At 34.1% G+C, this 22,157-nt stretch overlaps 1 protein-coding gene across 3 annotated transcripts in view; it reads left to right on the top strand.

The window, feature by feature from the left end:
* ATG2B (autophagy related 2B) overlaps nucleotides 1-22,157 on the top strand; it is a 49,538-nt gene that overhangs the window by 2,140 nt on the left and 25,241 nt on the right. For all 3 annotated transcript variants that reach the window (XM_072863924.1, XM_072863925.1, XM_072863923.1), the window contains exons 2-20: nucleotides 2,211-2,373; nucleotides 4,239-4,391; nucleotides 5,380-5,482; nucleotides 6,906-7,068; nucleotides 7,551-7,730; nucleotides 10,933-11,029; nucleotides 12,105-12,287; nucleotides 12,958-13,112; nucleotides 13,839-13,950; nucleotides 14,108-14,369; nucleotides 15,267-15,417; nucleotides 15,952-16,044; nucleotides 16,220-16,408; nucleotides 17,626-17,899; nucleotides 18,714-18,819; nucleotides 19,902-20,094; nucleotides 20,236-20,378; nucleotides 21,536-21,693; nucleotides 21,952-22,124. In XM_072863924.1, coding sequence (XP_072720025.1) covers nucleotides 2,211-2,373; nucleotides 4,239-4,391; nucleotides 5,380-5,482; nucleotides 6,906-7,068; nucleotides 7,551-7,730; nucleotides 10,933-11,029; nucleotides 12,105-12,287; nucleotides 12,958-13,112; nucleotides 13,839-13,950; nucleotides 14,108-14,369; nucleotides 15,267-15,417; nucleotides 15,952-16,044; nucleotides 16,220-16,408; nucleotides 17,626-17,899; nucleotides 18,714-18,819; nucleotides 19,902-20,094; nucleotides 20,236-20,378; nucleotides 21,536-21,693; nucleotides 21,952-22,124 — 3,051 coding nt within the window. The remainder of the gene's footprint in view (nucleotides 1-2,210; nucleotides 2,374-4,238; nucleotides 4,392-5,379; nucleotides 5,483-6,905; nucleotides 7,069-7,550; nucleotides 7,731-10,932; nucleotides 11,030-12,104; nucleotides 12,288-12,957; nucleotides 13,113-13,838; nucleotides 13,951-14,107; nucleotides 14,370-15,266; nucleotides 15,418-15,951; nucleotides 16,045-16,219; nucleotides 16,409-17,625; nucleotides 17,900-18,713; nucleotides 18,820-19,901; nucleotides 20,095-20,235; nucleotides 20,379-21,535; nucleotides 21,694-21,951; nucleotides 22,125-22,157) is intronic.

Genomic DNA, 22,157 nt, shown 5'->3' with positions numbered 1-22,157 from the left:
ATTATCTTATACATTTTTGTGGATACTTCTGTTCGTCTTACAGATATTTTAGCCAAAACTGTATGTGTTTATAAATTATAGAGGTATGTAGGAATACTTGGGGCTATTAGTGTAACCCCTTTGCCTCTTGGGACCTAGGCTGTTTAGAAAAATCAAAATGTTACCTGTGATGTTTGTGGTTGAATTTTAATATACATCGAATAGTACTTTCCCTACTAGTATTACTGTGATTTCCAGCTGGAGACTCAGTCAGTAACGTGGGAACAAGTCCTGATGTGAAGACTGTGCTTCAGTTTTAAAATTTCGCTTGGAATGCTCTAATTGCTGCTTTCTAGGAACAACTGGTTTGTTTATGAAGTAATTCAGCTATAAGAATACTTGAATTTTTTTGCTTTTAGATAGTAAATTTCTATTTCAAAGTAATAAGGAATAATGTACTAAAATGCATTCGTTTTATTGCCATGTACATTGGTAGCAAAAAGACATCTGAGGTCAGATTTATTCAAAATATGGTAACTAGCTTACTTCCTGCTATAGCAAATTATTTTGTAAAGGCTCAAGTAATTTAAATGAATCTGTAATATTTTCAAATATAGTTTTCATGCCAAGTAATTATTTTTGCCTTTTCTTATGTTATTACCGCATCTATAATTCTTATATTTAGTTCAAAATGAAGTTTTAATGTCACTGAATCTTAGTTGATTATTTGATTCTTAAATAATTTCCCGATAGAACTGTTTCAGGTTCTGTTTCTTTAAAGTTGGTGTCTTTTTCTGCTGCTTGAGTGGACTTTGAAACAGAAGCTAGAAAAGCTAAACATGCAAGCAAACAAAATTCTAAAAGCAAAGTTATTAAGAGCATAAGCAGAGCAACAAGTTAACATGATGGGAAAATTGCACCTGGAGACTTAAGAATGAAAAATGTCATTTTCTGAAGACTTTTTTTGTTCGTTTTTATTTTTAAATCATTCTATATAATTAGAACAACATTTTAAATATAATTAAAATGGAAAGCAACTTTTAAATCCTTATTTTTTAAAAAAGCTTTTGTTGTCAAATTTATGCATTTTCTTAGGTGAAATCAGTGGCCCTGTTCAACACAGGAAGGTCAAAACCACACTTTTTTTGCCAGTTGAACATTATGTCCTAATATTACAACCACAGTCTTTAGTAATGTCTTGTATATATTAGAAAATTGCACTCCCTGAATTTGGTATGTGATTTAGTCTTGTTGGGGTTTTTTTGTTTGGTTGGTTGGTTGGTTTTGTGGGGTTTTTTTTGTTAAATTTTATTTAAGCAGCCTAGATAGTTCTTGTTCAATAATTTCAGTTTTAACTAAATTTTTGAATCAGGGCACAATCGGGGATTTGCATTCCTTTTTTTTTTTTTTTTTAACATAAATGCGAAGAACGTTTCCTTTGAAAATAGGCTCTTTGGACTCTGTATGGATGTAATGAAAGCTATATAGTGCAACAAGTGAGTCTCTTCTGAGGATTGTGGAAAACCTAAAAATCCTGAGTTGTTACTTCAGAGCTGGTATTCCATTTTTCTCATCAATTTCACTTACTCTGTATGATACTGAGGGCAACTTGATTGTAGTTTTGTTTATAACATCACTATAAAGGACTGGATTAACAGAACAGTTTCTGTAGAATATTGGTCTGTCCACTGAGCTTTGATTTTTAAATTAGTGCTGAACATTGAACACATTAAAATATGATTTAGAAATGGCAAGTATATTATACAGCAAGAGATGATTGTTTGGTTCCGTTGTTCCAGTGTCACAGGGAAAGGTAAAATGAACATTACATTGGCATTACATGCTAGTGAAATACTCTTGCCAAGAAACCAGGTACTTTTTGCTTTTTTACTGTCAGCCTGATTTCAGCTTTCTTCAAGTATTGCCAGAGAAAGAACAGATTAACTTTGTGTCAGTACTGTAGTATTTATAAGAGTAAGATAACAGAAATTTTTGGTGTAGTGCAAAAAAGTACAGGTTATACCGCTACCACAGAGAAATCTAAATTATGCTGAAAGCTAAGTAATTAATGTGAAACAAATTATGATAGAATCAAAATACTTGAAAGTGTCTAGTTTATTGTCTTTCTGAGTAGAATTCATTTTCTGGTAGCCTCAATATGTTTTAATTGTTATACTCAAAATTAGGGATGTGATTTTTTGTATTATTGTTATTTTATTCTCTTCTTCTAGTGTCTTAATGAGATCCTGGAGTCTGCAGATGCACCTCTGGAAGTCACAGATGGATTTATCCAATCAATTTCTTTATCTGTTCCGTGGGGGTCGTTGCTACAGGATAACTGTGCTTTAGAAGTGAAAGGATTAGAGATGGTCTTCAGGCCAAGACCAAGGCTTGGTAGGCTTATTTTTTTAATTTTCAAAAAGGAGATTCTTTACAGTTTGTCAGAGGCAAAAGGCTATACTCGCTTTAGTCAGTTCTTAGTCTTATTTAAAGTGCCATTTAATTACATACATTAATGATAAAGTAATAAAAAAAGAAACTGTCAGGTGTTTGTCAGTTGTTTGTCAAGTGTTTCTTAATTGGTTGTTGTTCTGTTAAATAACTTAAAATGTTCATAATGCTCCTACTGTTGTATCACTTCTTCCAAACTGTTTCAGACATATTGAAATGAGAATAATACTGTGTGGAAAGGAGTTTTTGTTAGCTAGGTTTTTTGGGTGTTGTATGCCAAGTGCTGTTAGTCAGCATTAGTAGCTGGCTATTAGGTGGCAGTAAGATAACACAATAGTGTAAGACTATGAGGGGCATTACAGTAAGGTTCTGGCTTTTTTTGGCAACTTTAGGGTAAAGAATGCATTTTCTTGTATAGTTGGAGAACAACTAATACATTTGAATTGCTATCATAGTCTGAAATAATGACTTTTAAGTACTCTAAATACTTACTACCTTTGATTATAATGCTGAGAGGATTGTCTGAGCTCTTCTAGCTTGTCTGTATGCATATGAATCTAGCTGATCTGTAGACTGTCCTGGTGATAAAATTTCACTAACTATCAAACCTCCATAAATTCTGTTAAGATGTGTTGTTATAGCGTGTGTAGGACGTTCAGTGTGCTTTTAGTGTGTGGAAAATTTTGATTGAATGTCTGAAAGATTTTAATTTGTTTTCCTTTTTATGGTGTAGAGAAGATGGAAGAAAATATTTCTTTAAATGCATCATAAAGAAGAGAAAAAAAAGCATAAACCCTATTTTCCATCTTTTGCAAGTTACCTTAAGTAACTTGCTTATATATAATATGCATTTCATTTTTACTTGTTTAACTGGAACTAAATTTTGAGCTATCTCACTTTCTGATGTGAGATTATTGCTTTGAAAGAATGGTAGTATTGGGAGGAAGCTTTATTTATTCACTTGCATCCATTTCATTCTCTTAGATGCACAGAGCTTTCTAATACAGTAGGAAAAAACCATGATGCTGGTTTTATCACAATTTTATAGCCGCATGGACGTTTCCAGGCCTGAATGCTAAACTGGAATGTTTTGCCTGTTTAACATGTTTGTATTTGTGTTAGTTTTACTTTTGTTTGTCTATACTAGAGTGTTATAGTTGATTAACTTTTCTAATCTAGTTTTATAGTATTTGCTTACAGTGGGCTTGGCATTAGCTGATAGGAGTGCACTGTCAATTAAGTTAATGTGGCTGCTAAAAAACTTGTTCAGTTTATGATGTGCTGTGCTCTTGGATTTTATTATGTTCTACTTATTATGTCAGGTCTGTGTTAGACATTTAAAACGTGTTCTGATATGCTAAGATAACATCTTAAACCTTGTTTAGTCGTTCCCCCTCTAGGATATGTTTCAAATGGAATAAGAAACCTTAAAATAATTCTTAATAAAAGAGTTGTTTCCTTGATTTTATTTTGCCGATTTATGCCTGCAAAACCTTACCAATATAATAAAAGTACTTGAGAAATTATTCACTTAAACCAGTGCTGAAGATTGGTTACACTAAATCCTGGTTTCATCTTGTTTATATTGAATTTTCAAATACCAGACTCGTACCAATGCAATCTAGAGTAAAGTAATTTTAAAGTAGTAAAGTGTATAAAGAGAGATTGTAAATGAATTTGTTTTTAAGTATGACTTCTTAGTAAGCTGTTGAAACTCTTTTCTGGATGTGCCAAATGCATTATTTCATTTTGTCTTTATTGTTTCAAAATGTTCCGTCAAATTTATTAAGACTTCTCTTACTCCACAGCATCTGGGTCTGAGCCTATGTATTGGTCAAGTTTTATGACTAGTAGTATGCAGCTTGCAAAAGAGTGTCTTAGCCAAAAATTGACAGATGAACAAGGAGAAGGGTCCCAGCCTTTTGAAGGACTTGAGAAATTTGCAGAAACTATTGAAACAGGTATGAATTAATTATTGACATCTGAATGAACATCTGAAATTAAATCAGTTTATGTTGTGTCTCAGTTTTAGAAAATGGCATCTCATTTGCCATAACTTGTCTCATAAATTTTCACTTGTTACCTGTAAAATTTAAACAGGAAGGCAAGACAATTGATCTTGTTTTTGAAGGGTAGAAAAAAAACCCATTTACTTACCAAAATATGCGTATGCTTCCCTCAGTGGACAGAATGAACCCTACTTCAGGGCAAATTGGTGTTTGTTTATACCAGAACAAATCCAGCTAAATCTGTGCTTGAGTGATTGGCAAGATGCCTTAGTTTTGGAGGTTCCAACTTAGTTAATCACACAAACTTAGATTGTTAGTGGTGATGCTGTTGAGGGAGAAACAGAGAATGGCTTTTCAGCTATTTTTACACAAAGCTGACCCATTATGACATATGTATCTCAATAATCACACCATGTTGTTAGAAGTACTTCAGAAACTCTGGGTTTTGTTGTTGGTGGTTTTTTTAAGTGGAAGAAACTAAGGGCTCACGACCACATTGTGTGGTGGAGAACCTTGTGCTGAAATGTCTGAGCTAAGGGAAATGTTTAAAATCAGATCTAGAAATAGAAGTGTTCAGCCAAAGTAGCATGGTGGTATGGCAGTGTTTAGGAGTTCATACATGGTGCACAATGAAGCAGGTACTTACTTTGAGGACCATCCACACTGAGCCATAGAACAACTTGGTCTGAGTTGTTACTTGCTCAAATATATGTGCATTAAAGGTCCGTTGCTTGGTATGGATGTACATGTTAGACATTTAATAGGAGTTTACATTGTCACTTGATGCCTTCTTACATTATGAAACTCAGTTGATTATTTCCACTGAAGTAAATATTGAGAACTTCAACAAAATGAAAGACGGTTAAATTGGTTATAAAAGTCATTGTTGAGTAACTTGACTTAAATGCTTGCGTGGTATCTTTTTGTTTTCTCATTTAAGTTCTAAGAAGAGTGAAAGTTACCTTTTTAGATACTGTTTTGAGAATAGAACATGTGCCGGAAAACTCTAAAAGTGGAACTGCACTTGAAATCAGAATCGAAAGGTAAAGATTTTTTTTTTTTCAAATCTGTATTTTTTTTTTCCTAAGGCACTTCTTGCCATTTCCTGTACAATATATTTTACCCATGCATACACATTATACAGTCAGACACTAGCTCTTGAGCACCTCTTTTATAATGCCAGTGAGCATTTTCTCCACTCAGCTTCCACTTAACATGTTTAAGCTAAAGATATTTAACCATCAAATTAGAAGAGTTCTACATTTTTCCATAGATAAGTTGATGACCACTTCTGCGATTAATGAATACCATTTCTCAGATGTTCAACAGTCAATGGGTATTATTGGCAAATCAAGCCATCTCTTATGCAAAGGGGTTTTAATATCTTAACAGTTCCTCTTGTATATTGAAGACACTTTAAATATTTTCAGAAAGAAAGATACAGTCCTAAAAAAAAAATAAATTGGAAGATTTAGGTCCTCTGTGAGCTTTCAGAAGAGCCCACATGTATTCTGTAATTACTTTGAACTACTTTGAATACTGTGCATGTTCTTAAAGTATTTTTTCTGACCTATGGGATAGTGTAATCATACTTTCTTGCAAAGTGTTGAAATAATTACCAAATAAAACTGATTCTTACTGAGAAATGCTAATTAAATATATTTGTTTTTAAACATTTATAAACTTCAGGTTGTTTTGTTCAATTCAGGAGAGATGTCAGTAAAACTGTAATTATTTTTCTTATGGAAGTCCATTCCCAGAACAAACCTCCTTTTCTGTACTTTAAAAACTAGATTGAAACAAACTATTAAATAGCATGTTGTTTTGATGTTTGATATATTTTATTTATGTGATATATTTTATTTATGTAAAGGTAGGTGTATTTTTCCACTGTAACTTCTATTATGTGGAGACTTGTGTCTTTTTAAGAGTTTACTGTTTATGCTGTCTCTCAGTATTATAATGTAAGAAATTTAATTTCAAAGAAATTTTACAGGATTGGAGCCTATTCTCTCAATTTTCAACTTTCATTTTGACACAGAATGTTACTTTCAAGTAGTACTTTTAGACAACAGAAAAATGTTACGTGGCGGATTTAAAAAAACCTCAGATTCTGAAGCAAGAATTGTATGTGTCCTAATGGAAACATGTATAGAAGTGTTGGGCAGACTCGTTCGCTTTGTGGTCAGATTAGACATAAGTACTAGGATAATACACTAGGATATATTCACACTGGAAGCATGTCACAGTTGTCCTGTGGTGTCCTGTAGAAAACTTAAGATTTCCACCCAGAGAGTGGTAGTTTCTCCTTTCAGGTCAGTCAATGGCATTGTAAATAGTATGGAGAGAGAGAGAGAGAGAGAGAGAGAGAGAGAGAACATGTACAAATTTAGAGGCTAAATGGTACAATAAAGGTAACAATTTGCATGCACCTACCATATTTATTTCTTTGCTCTTGTCTCCCAGAACTATGTACTGTGATGAAACTGCAGATGAGTGCTCTGGAATTAATGTACACCAGCCCACAGCTTTTGCTCACAAGTTACTGCAGCTCTCGGGTGTCTCTTTCTTCTGGGATGAGTTTCCTGCATCAGCAAAGTCCTCCCCAGTGTGTTCAGCTACACAGCTGGTAAAATTAAATACATTATATAAGAATGTAAATTGATGAAGGATAGAATATATTGTTACACTCATGTATTAGATTCATTCTGAAGGATATAGGAGTGGAACTTCTACTTGAATCTTTGTTTGATAAGTTTCATAATCAACTTCCTGTTGATTTTGAGGAGGGGGAAGGAAATAGAGACTTTAGGACTGAGTAAAATTTAGGATGTATTGTACTGGAATCTGGTTGCAACTTTAATGTGTAGAAGTCCTCTACAGTTCACTATTCTGCAGAAACTTGCTCCACTTTTTTGCAAAGACCTAATGTTTCACATTTTACATGCCTTGTTTCTTTCACAGATGTCAATACATGTTTTTAATGCCATTGTCAAATTTATATTTGTGTAAAATGATAATTTGTGTGATAAGCTTAATTTGAAATGCTCATTTATTTTTTTTAGTAAGAAATGGGATACATCCTTATTCCTTTCTCTGTAACATTTTAAGGCAACTGAACCAAAGCTTTCACCTAGCTGGAATCCAAAAATCATTTATGAGCCACATCCGCAATTAACAAGAAACTTGCCAGAAATTACTCCTTCTGACCCTGTACAGATCAGTAAGCTGATTGGCAGAATGGAGTTGAGCCTAACATTAAAGCAAAATGAAGTACTTCCTGGAGCTAAGGTTAGTCATGCTTTCCTGGTCTTTAACTAAATGAATAGTTATGTAGGATTTTATTTTTTCAACAGCATACAAAAAATGGTGAGATTCTCAAGGGGACAGAATCCCCTTAGTTTTGTTTTAGATTCTCTGCATTCAAAACCAATATATATGTCTAATAAGACATCTTTACAGTGGCCAGACAAGTCAATGGCACACTGAAATCTGTTAAAGGAGAATTTCTGTATGTTAGAGAGACTGAATTTATGTATTGGAGTAACTCCTGAGAAAGTTGTTTTGTTTTCATGAAACTCCTGCTGTTATTCGTTTATCCTTTTTTCTTGTACCACTGTGACTGACTTCCCCTGTGTGTGTGTGTGGAATGTTTAACTGATAAATTAAGATCACTTTGGTTTTAAAAGGGTATAATTTACTGCAACAATTACAAGTAAACCTTAAATGATTAATTAGGTCGCAGCATTATAAAACTAACATGAACATTTCTACTTCTGAATTTTTATATTCAAATTTATAGTAAATCAAATAATAATGCCATATTTAAATGCTACCAGTTAAAATAATATTTTACTTGACTTTTACATAAAGATGCAGGACAAAAAGCAGTTGAAAATAAAGCCCTATTTTTTTTTTAAAGTGTGAGTATATAAGTAAAATTGTGTAAGTATATTCCTCTTGTCTCCAATTTTAAAATTGGCTATTAACCTGTTTTGTATAGTGCACTATAGTCTACAGAAAGCAGAAGGTTTCTACTGCAGTAGAAAAGTTTCTTATGTCCAGCAATTTCTAGTCAATCCTTATCACTTGCTTATTCAGTTAAGAAAAGTCCTTGAAAAGAAATAACGTATTTTGTTTGTTGTGAAATAGAAAAATGCTAGATATTTAAAAAATATGAATAGTTAATGCAGTTAACACCTTTAAATTAATTGATCAAAATGTTTCTAAAGATCAAAAATTTTCCACTTTTATATCATTAGTTGTATTTTAAGGTAGCCAGAAGAAAAATGTCAAGGTCAGAGTTGAAAGTAATTTTTGTTTTATAGAAGTTGAATAAAATAGAATGCAGAGCAGTGGTCTCTGCAAGTTGGGTTTGAGTACAGGCAAAACACTGTTGGTATGTTAAATAACAGCAACATCTGAACTAGTGAATGGATGTAATACTACATGACAAAATTAAAGGAGGACCTGTTTTTTGATTTATCAGGTAGAGTTCACGCAGATTGGAAGGAACATAGATGCAGTATATAGCTTAGTCTAGGTTAACTTTTTTTTTACTCTGGAAACTGGATTATGTTAGAACACCTTTGATCAGAATAGGTGTTTCAAGCACATAAACGACAAAATATGCTGTATAAGTTCATGTCAAGTATGACACACTTCAATAATTTAATTTTCTTTCAACTCTTTCCAAAGGATGGAAAAAATAGGAAACAGTATACAAAACTAATTGGTCATTTATTTTCCCCGCTTAGGTAAATATTCCCTTAAGGTCTTTATAAGCAAATATATATTTTCATATAAATGCATTCCACTGCATGCCTGTTTGTTTGTTTTTTTTTTTTTTCCCCATGAGTGTGGTGGATTGACCTTGGATGGCTGTCATACACCTATCCAGCTGCTCTCACTTGCACTCCTCAACAGGACAGGGGGAGAGAATGTAGTGAAAAAGCTCATGGATTGAGATGACAGGGAGACCACTTAGCAGTTACTGTCACGGGCACAACAGACTCAACTTGGGGAAAATTAATTGAATTTATTGCCAATTAGAATGGAGTTGGATGATGAGAAACAAACTAAAACACCTTCCCCTCACCCGTTTTTCTTCCCAGGCTCAACTTCACTTCTTCATTCCCAACTCCTCTACCTCCTCACTACCTTAAACAGTGCAGGGGGGATGGGGAATTGAGGTGTTGAAGCCAGTTCATAATAGTTCCTCTGCTGCTCCTTCCTCCCCACGCTTTTACAGTGTGGGTCCGTCAGGCTGCAGTCCTTCACAAACTGCTTCAGCATGGGTCCTATCCTGCTGGACTGCAGCCAATGGAGAAACCTGCTCCTGCATGGGTCCACCATGAACTGCAGTTCCTGACAGGAGAACCTGCTGCTGTGTGGGCTCCTCTCCATGGGCTGCAGAACCTGCCACGAGCCTGCTCCTGTGTGGGCTCTCCACAGGCTTACAGCTTCCTTCAGGGCACATCTGACTCCTGCAGAGTGGGGTCTTCTGTGAGCTTCAGTGTGGATATCTGCTCTGGTGTGATCTCTTCCACAGGCTGCAGGGGAATATTTGTTCTGGCACCTGGAGCACCTTCTCCCCCTCCTTCTTTCCTGACCTTGGTGTTTGCAGAATTGTTTCTCTTGCTGTTTTTTCCCTCCTGCCCGTGCAGCATTTTGCCCTTTCTTAAATATGTTTTCACAGAGGCACCACCAGCTTTGCTGATGGGCTCGGCTGTGTCCTGAGGTGGGTCCATTACAGGGCTGACTGGAACCAGCTCTGTCCAGCATGGGGCAGACCCTGACCTCTTAGCACAGAGGCTGCCCGTGCAGCATACCCTGCTGCCAACACCTTGCCACCTACACGCAATACAATGAGTGATAATCATGAATGGACCAACATCTGGGAGTACAGGATTCTAGAATTGAAAAATAAATCCATACAAGTCCCTAAGATAAACTTAGCTTGAGCTGCTCTCAAAAGAGAAGGGGCTTGCTTTGTTGAATACCATATGAAACCAAATAGACTTGTATAAACATCCCACTCTTTATGAAGAAAGTATATGAATTTATTCATCTGTATACTAAAGAGAAGTCCTGAAGAGAACCTTTACAGTTTTTAAGGTCTACTTCAGAAGGTGCTGACTTGAGTATTTTATAATTAGTACATAATACTAACTTTATATTGTTGATTACTTCTGGAATTATTAAAGAAACAAACCAACTAGCAGGTTAATGGTCTTCTTGAATTTTCCTATTAGGAGATTGTGTATTTATTTTTAGCTAATAAATTGTCAGTGACACACCTGTGTTTATCCTGCCAAGCTACAGATTGGAAGCAATACACAATTAAATTTCTAGCTGTTGTTGTGTAGAAGACGAAGATACTGCTGGAATGGCTGTATCCTTTGCAGCATCAAAATCTATTATCAAAATAGTTTATTCAAGACTTTGAAAGAAAAATTGCTTAAGTGTTCTTGAAATTTTTTTTTTTTTTTAGTTGGATGTAGATGGACAAATAGACTCTGTACATCTATTTCTGTCACCAAGGCAGGTGCATCTTCTATTGGACATGGTAGCAGCTATTGCTGGACCAGGCAAGTGGACATTGTGTACATGTTAAATACGTATTACGGTGGACGAAAAATAAACTTTGCAAGATAAACAAGTTTCCTCAGTGGGAAAAGAAAAATTGTGGTGGTAGATTATTATTAATTTCTATCTGATCTTAGCAAAATGTTTTGTAGCTGCTCTGAGTAGAACTATGATCAGTTTATTGACTTCACTTGCAAATTGTACATGCTGGTAATGAAAATCTAGGTAACAAATAAGGCTTGACAAGTGACTACATAATAGAACAAGAGATGGGGAAATTGTAGGTGGAGAAAATCAGGAGGCCGGAACAATTTTGGTTCTTGTAGCTTCTGTTTCACAAGAGGGTCTTAACAGTCTGGTTCCTTCTCTGTCCTGTGCTTTAGTGACAGGCACAGAAAACATAGAACAGACAGTAGTTGAGTTCGTTTGTCCATACTTGCTAGATAATAACAGCAGTGTTTAGACTACTGCACTAGCAGGATGAGGGTGTTTTGGTTTGTTTCCCCCTCCCCCATCTACCTAATGTAACAACACTTATTATTAGAATAGTTAATCTTCTTTTCAAAAAGATTTGTCATGTCCTATGTAGATGCGTACTAGTCTTCTAATGATACTGATATATTTGTTGTACAGGACTTGTTCATTGTTTTCAGATAACTGGAAAAGCATTACATATAATTTCCCATATGTGTAATCTTCAAACCTGAAATTTTAATAATTCCTTAATAGTAAAACCTTTAAGAGATTGTGTACTTAGTCCCTAAAGCTGACTGAGAAAAGAAATATATGCTGATATTATATGTGAACACATTTGCATATGTGACCTTAAAGTATTTTCTTCAGACTTGAAATTAATGAATGCTAGGGAGAGCATAATCTGTTTTGGACAAGTAAAATCTCCAAAACAACAAAATGCATGTTTATATACATCTGATATACAACAGATATGTGTATATATACAGATGCATATATATATATACAACAACAGTTGGTTAATTTTCAGATTCATTTTTTAATTTTCTTTGGGATACTGGTAAGAAAATTACAGTGAGCTTTCTGTCCTTTTTTTGAATTCAGAGAGCCTAAGCAGGATAGAATTGTCAAATAAAGATAGGAAGAACCGGCCAATGCAACAGGAAGATGAGTATCGGATTCAGATGGAGTTGAAACGTTATTTAAGAAAAGAGTCTTTATCTGCAGGAGCATCATCTGAACAAAGCTTCTATGAAACAGAGAGTGCCAGAACGCCTTCTAGTCGTGGCAAGTATAAAAGATGATGCAGCATAGCAAATAACCTGTTATTAAGATTATATAAATTGACTCTTCATTTTTTTAATCTTACTAACTTAAGTATCAAAAGAACTTCGACATAGAATAATTGTATGCTATTAATTGTACTGTTAAATAAAAAATTAACACCTAGTTTAGGTATCAGGCTAGACTTGATTCAGTATTTCATTAAAGTTGTTCATCTGTATCTTACTGTGCAACACGGTAAAATACACATGCAGTGTAACATCTTTTCAAATGCATGGTTGAGGAAATTAAATAAAGAATAATAGTTGCATTGCCCTGATATTTATATTTTTATTCGAATAATTTTTTGCTGATTATTTTTAATGTGAAAATATGAACTTTGATTTGTCAAAAGGAGAGTGTATGAATTTATGGAAATTATGCCAACTTGAATATGAAAATGGAACATTTAACTGCTTTAGTATTTATTATGTTTTTTGCCTTTTTTTAATAATTTCTGTCCATAGATAGTACTAGTCTGTGTCAAGAGAACTTGGAACTTCTGTAAATAATATATTTAGCTGGCTATTCTGTCTAGGAGTTAGATTTCTGAACTTATGAATACATTTCTGTTAAAAGTAAATGTTTTTTTTTTTTTTAATTATAACTCTTTACTATCTATGGTTCTCATTAGAAGAAGAAGTTTTCTTCTCAATGGCTGAAATGGACATGTCTCACAGCCTTTCCTCCCTTCCACCTCTTGGAGACCCTCCAACTATGGATCTAGACTTGTCTTTAACCAGTACATATACAACTACACCAGCAGGATCTCCACTGAGCACTACAGTGGTATAGTATTAACTACATTTAAAATCTTGTTGAAATTAACACTTTTGTCTGAAACTTGCATAAATACTGTTTACAATATCAAGAACTATTTTAAAATTCTAGGATAACTAAAAATGTATAGAGCTGATAGCAGTCCTTTTCGGCTATGGAAATTGTATTGGAAAGTTTCTCATCTGTTTGGCTACCAATACAGGAAATGGAACGTATTTGTTTTCAAATTCCTGGAAGCTTACACAGGACACTTTATGATTTCTTTTATTTTTAATAACTGCCTGCTTGCCATCTGGGTTTTCTTTTAATATGGACTACACAGGCAATGACAATAAAAGGTAGAAAATTGTTGTATTACATTATTCCTCAAACAACATAATTATGCTGTTGATATCACCATCTTTCCCAAATCTGTTATGTGCCTAACATTTTACTTAATGAAAGCCATGGAGGACAGTTGTGCTTTTTACAGAGAAACAGGAGAATATACACTTATGGAGAGAGCAACTTTAGCTTTAAAAATATGTGGGTGTAGACGATCATACAATTAGAAAGCGTAGCCCAAAGGGAAGCATATCTACATTGTTTAGTTGAGCACTAGTATGTTATGAAATGGCATGCTGTTGATTGTTTATGCATGTATTTTCTTTTTGTTCCTTTACCTTGTTATTTATGTTTGATCTAATGTCTAACACCTATTTCTCAAATTTAAGATCATATATATTTTTGTTTTAGCTTCAACCAACTTGGGGTGATTTTCTTGATCGTAACAAACAAGAACTACAACCTCCAAGAGGTTCTTCGCTTACAGCCAACATGGTTCACCAGACTTCCTTAAGAAGGACATGTAAGTAAAAATGTTGTTTTGCGTTCTGCTCCCTAGATAATTCTGGAAATGAATTGTTATGCAGCAACTTGGTAAAAAGAGACAAAAATCAAAAGTAAGATGATTTTACAAATGTGTTATTGCTGAAAAATTACGTGAACTTAATTTTGTATTTCAGCTATTCCATCCAGATCTGTTTCTGTGGATGAATCCAGACCTGAGCTTCTTTTTAGACTGGCAGTTGGAACTTTCTCAGTGTCTGTACTTCATATTGACCCTTTACCCCCACCTGAAAGTTCACTGAACCTTAACCCATTGACACCAATGGCTCGGGATTTCTTTACCCGAATAGAAAAGATTGAGCCAGTTAAGTTTTCAACAGAAGATTTTCTGTCCTTCCGAGAAGTATTTGCAGAAGCTTGTTCTCATGATCACCTTAGGTATAACTTTGCTTATTAATAAATATAATTAACAAAAATATCTTTTAAGTAAATTTGAATAAAGTAAGTTTATTTCCATAGGAATTGTGTCACTTATTATTTGAATTGCATTAGACGACTTTGTTAATTTCAAAATAGCCTTGACTTTTGACATCTGTTGTCCAAGACTGTTTGGTTTTTTTAATCAAAAAAGAAGAAAAGTGCATGAACATTAAAATCAACCTAGCTCTTCTCAACAATAGATAAATTAAACTAGGTACAGTTTCTACCACAGAAATCTAGAGAGTCAGGAATCATTAAGTAAATTATTTCTTTGGAAGTAGCTGTATTTTACAGGACCATCTTTATTCCAATATAGGGATTTCTGCTTGAAGGAGCTTAGGGTTTTACTTAGTGCAAATAATATATCAGTGGGGATAAAAAGTAAGTGTGAGCAAAATCATAAAGTTAGTCAACTGTCTTTTTTCCAGAAGTTTTTACTGTCCCAGTACAGTGTGTGAAGTAAAATATTAAGGGTGTATATATCTCTTCTTACCTTATGCATGTAATTTAGACTTCCTGAGGCGTTTGACTCTTTCATTGTCTATATAAGGATGTTAGATTCCCAGCTTTACGTGAATTACACCTTACGTTAGATGTCTAAAGTGTTCTTTACAAATTTCTCTACACTGACCATTGTTGAATGTGTAACATAAGTGAACTCCATTTTCTTTGTTGCTAAAGCTATAATCTGTTTATACTTAGAGGTTTTTTCTTATTTTTGAAGAAAATTATGGTAGTTTTAATGATTTTTTTAAAAGGAATGTAGTGACGCTTTTTTACATATTTAAATCTTGACTTTTCATAATTTTTATTGTTTTATGCTACTTTTCATAATTCATAATTTTCATAATTCAGATTTATAGGTACTGGCATCAAAGTGTCTTATGAACAAAGACAAAGGACTGCCTCTCGAAGTTTTAGTACTGATTTATCCATTGGGGATATGGAGTTCCTGGAATGCCTTTTTTCTACTGACTCTCATTCCATTCAGCCTCACTATACAGAGGTATGTAAAAAATACAGGGAGTTCCATAGAAAAGAAATGTTAACTGTATAACTGAGAATGCTAGAGTTTAAAACAGTTGTAATTTTAAAATTTTTTAATTTTTAAATATGTTACGGTTTAAAAATGCAACTTATATTTTAATTGCAAGCTCATATAGTGAACCAGACTGCTGTCATACCTGACAGGAATAGCATTAAGTAGCCAAACTTCACTAGTTTACTTCTCTTTTTAAATATGCTTAACACAGTTTGGGAATTAGAGTAAATGTTTTCCAAAAACTAACTGATGGAGTTGAGCAATGCGAAGGTTACTTTGGGTGATGGTTATTCTTCCAGGTCTTTTAATGGTCAGAGACATCCAATAAAGTGGCTGAATAAGTGGATTGAGTAAGCGGTGGGGCTGGGACTCTGTTCACTGACTTGAATGTAGGGTTACCTGCTGTCTGTTGTAGGTAAAATGTCATAAATATCTTTTCCTGTGGCAACTCTTTCCTCCTTATCTATTAAGTATTTTTAACTCTATTTTATTCTAAAGCTGCTGACATTTCATTCTGAGGAAGGAAATGACTCTCATGCTATGCCATCCCTTCAGCTTCACTATAAACATTCAGATAACAGAGGGCCTCAGGTAAGGTGGGAGATTAAAAACACCAAGTTTCTGTATAATAGCCTTGTCTAATTTTGTTCATTTTAACAGAAAGGTATCTTTCATGTAAAACAGAGAGTCCTTAACTCTCAGTTATTATAATTTGTGTCATTATATTGTTTTTAAGGATTTTAGTGCTTTTTCTCTTTCTTTTCAGGGTAGTCAAGGGAGACTCAGTTCTGTTCCACAGAAAGCAGAGTTACAAATAAAGTTAAGTCCAGTGTTTTGTGAGCTTGATATTAGTATTGTAGACAGATTAAATTCCTTACTTCAACCACAGAAGCTATCTACAGTGGAGATGATGGCATCTCACATGTATGCTTCTTACAACAAGCACATAAGTCTGGTAAGTTAAAAGTTAAATTGGTTAATAAACTTGCTGATCTTTTGCAGGAGGAAGGCAGGATGGCACTAAGCCCAAGATTGCTAATTCTGCTAATTTTTTATTATTATTTCTGATGCAGAACAGTAGCCATCTGATGTAGATACTCATTTTAGATTCAGTGATTGCATGCTTGATAACAGACCTAAAACCAATGGTAGCTGCTTCACAAACTGTGTAAGTTCTCAGCTTCTTGAAGCAAGCAGAACTGGGCAAAAAAGAGGAATCTTGACTCTCCAGCAGCTGATATAAACTGTTGCTGACAATTCCACTTCTATATTGAAATCTTTCGGTGTCACAGGCAGCCCAGTTGCCTCTGCAGTGCCCTACCTGCTTTTGGGGTAGGTAAGAGAAAGGATGGGGAATGTATGCATTGCGTTCTAGTGATTGATGACCAACAGAAGAAATTGGAGCTTGTTTGTCTTGGTTCAGGTTGTCAGTAGGATTTAAGTGTTACTATATTTAGCACAATAACATTAAACTTGAAGGCTTTTCTTGAAATACATGAGGAAGGATTAATGCAACTAACTGATTTTCTACACAGGAACAAATATCTTCATGTAATTTTATTTCTGCATTGATTGATTACAGAAAAATTATTCTTCAAAAACTTAAGAGAATGCTTATTTAAAAAATTTGTAAGACATCAATAATTTCTATCAATATGGTTATGTCATGTCCTGAAAACTTGATTATTTGCAATGATGGTCAGCAATAAGCTACACTCAGGGAGGTTTTCAATGACACGTCAGTGACAGGAGCTGGAAGCCATAACTTACTGAAAGTGGCAAATATTCATGATAGTAGCTCCTGGCTTCTCAACAATAGCATTTAAAAAATAAAAAAATCTGAGACATGATATTTCCTAACTGCAGCTGAGTATTGTTTGGTACTTTCACTCTCTAATTTAAGAGAAAATACAAAGATAGCCATTTCTGAAAGATTGCTAACCTCTGCAAATCCTTGACTTCTAACTAAGTAGAATCTTAATAGCACCAATAATAGCAGAATATCCTAAGAGTAATAATAATTGGTCCTAATACACGTTTTGTGTGATATATGAAAAATTAATCTTCTGTATTTTTAGATATTACGTTATCAAAAGCTTTCCCCATAGTAATTTTTAGTGCTATTTTCTCTAATTTAGTTTTTTTCTTCCCCCCCTTTACTTTGTTTTTTAGCATAAAGCATTTACTGAAGTTTTTCTGGATGATTCACATACTCCTGCAAACTGTAGAGTTTCAGTTCAAGTCACTGCCCCAGCATTAAATCTCTCTGTTCGCTTCCCAATACCTGACCTACGGTCAGATCAGGAAAGAGGACCATGGTTTAAGAAATCACTTCAGAAGGAGATTCTTCATCTTGAATTTACAGATATGGAATTTAAAACTGAGTTTATAGGAGGGTCAACTCCAGAACAAGTTAAATTAGAACTTACCTTTAAAGACCTAACTGGTAAGAATGTTAACATTATATTCAAATATTCTTTTTTATTTTCCCAGATATTACGTGGTTGAGACTAAGGTCCTTTCATATCGATTAATACAGGGAGTGTCTTTCCACCTGAATTTTGGAGCAGATTTTCTGCTGCAGTTTAGTGTTCTGTACTAAGTATCAGCTTAAGTCGAAATAATACTACTAGGAGGAGACGCTAATGTATGTAGGTGTAGTGCTTGCATTCTTGTTTTTGAGATCTGAGCTAGTATATCTGTTATTTTCTGTTATATTGTTATGCCCTAAATCAAAACAAACTGGTATCTCTGGGATCTCTATCATGGTGTTAGGGTAAGTTTTGGAGGTTTTTAGGGGGATACTACAGCTATGCAAATTAGGAATCTCAAGTCTAGTCTAGAAATAAAGTTAATGATGTAATTGAGAAAACTTTAATACTTTAATGTCTCTAATATCTTTCAAAGTAATAAATCTGTGAGACTGGTTTATATTTGCAACCTTCTCTGCTGGTTTGTCATTCTGTGTAGTTTTCAAGACTGTGACATAATGTAGTGATGCTATAAATGTAAATGCAGATATCTATGCATCAGAAGCATCTAGTTTTCTAACTGCTACTAGCTAGAAGATAATGTGAAATAATTTTTGTTTCTAAAAATTGATATTTAATTTTTGGAGGAAAAGGTGACAAAATTTGCATAAGTACCTTAGTAATAGCATTGACAAGTTAGCCTGTTGGACTCCAACCTGAGGAGTGGGCAACCTGAAGTTAGCAGTTGTCATTCCTGTGTTAATTTTTTAAAAATGTTTTTCTATTCAGGTTCATTTGAAGAAGATAATGAGGAAGCACCAATAAAATTTTTTCAAGTGTCTGGTGGCATAGATGGAGATATAACATCATCATCAGACAATTTTGACTGGCCTCGGTAAAATAATGTTTTATTTTTTGACGTGGGTTGTTTGGATTTTTGCGAAGCACTGTTATTTTTCTAATTTTAATGCAGACTGCCTGTGTGGTAAATGCTTTAAAGTAGTTTGCAAAGAAAGAACCTGTAGCTATTGAAAAGAACCCAAGAATTTATTAAAAAAAAAAAAAACAAAACCAAAACCCCAAACTTCTCCATTTATAATAATGCAGGGTGGTTTTAATGTATAATGGTTTCTGTATAGACTTGAGTAAATTTCAGTGAAAATTAGGTGAATGATTAGAGTCTTGAGATTTTCCCCCATTTTTGGGGTTTTTTTGTCACTTTACCTTTTCTCCTACTTTTAAATTCAAAACTAAATACTAAACAAACAAACAAAAATCTCAGTCGAATTTTGCCTCAAAATATTAATATAAGCTGGTATAAAGCTGTAACAACAACAAGGATAATTATATTGTGACTGAATTATTGCAGCTTATATCACGTGTAAGGCAATACAGTACTTCAGAGTCACTGAACAGAAGGACCTGACGGCTGTATCACGTAATAAGATGTTTAATTTTAGATTTGCCGCAGAATTTGTCACATATGTTTTTTGCCACAAAATTTAGTGGCTTTCTGACAGCGTGTTTGTATGGACATTCTTTCAGCGTGGTTTTCTTTTATAATAGTACAAATAAATTTTTCTGTAACAGTGTGTACATGTAATACACTACATCATGTAGCAGAGCATTTTTTAAATAGCTGTTGATGGTCTAATGATACAAGCATTATTTTGGGAGAGCACTAGGTTTTTCTTAGGTCACCTGATGGAGTTGAAAAAAGCAGACACTAACCTTTTCGCCTGATGGTTCTTTTTCCATGTCCCTTTCTGCCTGTAAGTTTGGTGTTTTTCTTAATGGTATCACTTTGTCTAATAAAATATGTTACTGTCTAATAAAAACATCCCTGGTCTTTGAGCTATTTAAGTCTGTGTCTATATAACGGCTAGCTGGTAGAGCTAGGGGACATGTGACTGTGCATCAATATAAAAATTCCAAGCATCTCTAATGGCTTATTCTGCATAACTTCTCCAATGTCAGGATTGTATTGAAAATAAACCCTCTGGCTGTGCACTCTATTCTGGAAAGGATAGCAGCTGAGGAGGAAGAAGGTGATAATAACTTTCAAGAGGAAGAAGAAGGAGGGTCTCATTCTTTGAAGGATGTCTGTGACATTAGAAGACCAGAGCCTTCTCCTTTTTCTTCTCGTAGGGTCATGTTTGAAAATGAAGAGGTACTACAAAATTTTATTGCTTTGTGCTTATGGTAGACAAAATCAATATATTCTCACTACTTTATATGCATCTTCTGGCTTCCAGTTTTGTGGTTTTTTTACTTGAGAGGTTGATTTTTTTTTTTTTTTTTTTTTTTTCAGATGGTGATGCCAGGAGATGTCGTTGAAATGACTGAGTTTCAGGATAAAACAATTAGCAATTCTCATTATGTACTGGAACTCATGTTACCAAACATTCACTTAACATTACCAAACAAAAGCTTTTATGAAAAACTTTACAATAGGCAAGTATGATAATTGTTTTGCTTGGTTATCATGACCTGTACTTTTACTTCTGTATTCAATGTTGATAAAAGCAATTGAATGAGCCCCTATAGCAGGAATTAATTTGTATAGTTTTCTAAGAACATAAAATGCTATATAAATATTCTTCCAAGTTAACATCAGACATGCCATTGTGTCATATATCTGATTGGTGCCATAGCAGCCAGCTGCTAAAAAGTGTTTGGCAGATTTTGTGAACAAAGGTTAAAGTTAAATAGTCTTTTGCTTTCAGTGGATACTTGGTTCAAATCTCTATTCACAATGTTTCGTTTTGCTCTAATTTTTCTGAATTCTCCTTTATAAATAGATCATTGTACTTCAAAAGTTTTTGCATTCAATTTTATTCTTTCCGTTTTATTCAGCGATTCTCCATCTAAAAATTAAGAGTCCACAAGGCAGGCAGGGGAAAAAACCCTAACAACCCAGTTTTGTAAGCTTACAAAGGCTACAAAAATGTAGAGAAAGTGAACCCAACTTACAGATAGGTGTTCAGCATTTATTTCTGTCAGTTTTCTGTCTGAAAAACAAAGAAATACAACTAGATTAAATCAACTAAAAAATAGGTATTATGCTACGAATTAGCTACATAAATAGCGATCCAGATCTATTTTAGCCTCTGATAGGCCTTACTTTACTTCCAAAGCATTTTTCACTTCCAAAGTGGCAAAGCTGAACCTTTCATTGAATATTCTGTTGGTGTACTTCTGTACTGAATGTCACATATATCTTTACCTTGACAGACACAGGCTCAATTGAAATCAAAAGAACTAACGTTTCCTGCAACTTTGCTTGAAAATTGATGTGATCAAAATAGGGTTTTGTCACCCCACCTCCAACCTACTGAGCTAATACACACCTACTAATAGAGGTGCTTGTGTCACTGTCAAATGTTAAGACTTTAATATGTGCATATCATAATTACAGGAAAAAAACTTACTTTCATTATATATTGCTTTTTCTCATGAATATGTTATTCTTGTGCTCTTGAACTTTTTTCTCTTCCTTGTTTATGAAATCTGTTATATGAAGTCTGCAAAGGAAATATTGCTTGACTGACCTTATGTTAAGTGGGAATATAGTAATATGTTTTGTATGATGATAATGTATTTCTTCCTAGGATCAGCAATGATTTATTGTTGTGGGAACCCACAGCTCCATCTCCTGTAGAAACATTTGAAAACCTTTCTTACGGTGTTGGACTATCTGTGGCCAGCCAGCTCATCAACACTTTCAGTAAAGACAGCTTTAGTCAATTTAAATCTCCAGTTCATTACGGTAATACACTTAATAAATCACCTAGAACTATAGTCATTCAAAAGTGTAACTGGTTGAAGTGATTAAGCCAATAGTGGAAAGAATTTGCAAACTTATAAGAAAGGATTTACTTAAACCAAGAAGAAAAAACGTAGATTAGTGTTTAATTAAGTAAAATAAGTGTGAAACTGAACTGCACTGCCAGTGGAAAAACAACGCGTTATTGGCATAATATGTGTACTAGCTAGAGAGTTAGTTGTTTTTCATTTTCTGTATTAGATGACGAGAGTGGATCTGAGGAAGAAACACTACAGTATTATTCCACTGTTGATCCAAACTATCGTTCACGCAGAAGGAAAAAGCTTGACTCTCAGAATAAGAACTCACAAAGCTTTCTGTCTGTTCTGCTAAATGTGACACATGGATTAATGTCAATATTCACAGATGTAAAGGTGAGACGCTGGGGCTGGAAAAAAGTTGTTCTG

Source organism: Ciconia boyciana, chromosome 6 (assembly GCF_034638445.1).
Source record: "Ciconia boyciana chromosome 6, ASM3463844v1, whole genome shotgun sequence".
Classification (NCBI taxonomy): Eukaryota; Metazoa; Chordata; class Aves; order Ciconiiformes; family Ciconiidae; genus Ciconia; species Ciconia boyciana.
Note: the sequence above shows the minus strand (reverse complement) of the source record. Positions and strands in the feature narration are given on the sequence as shown.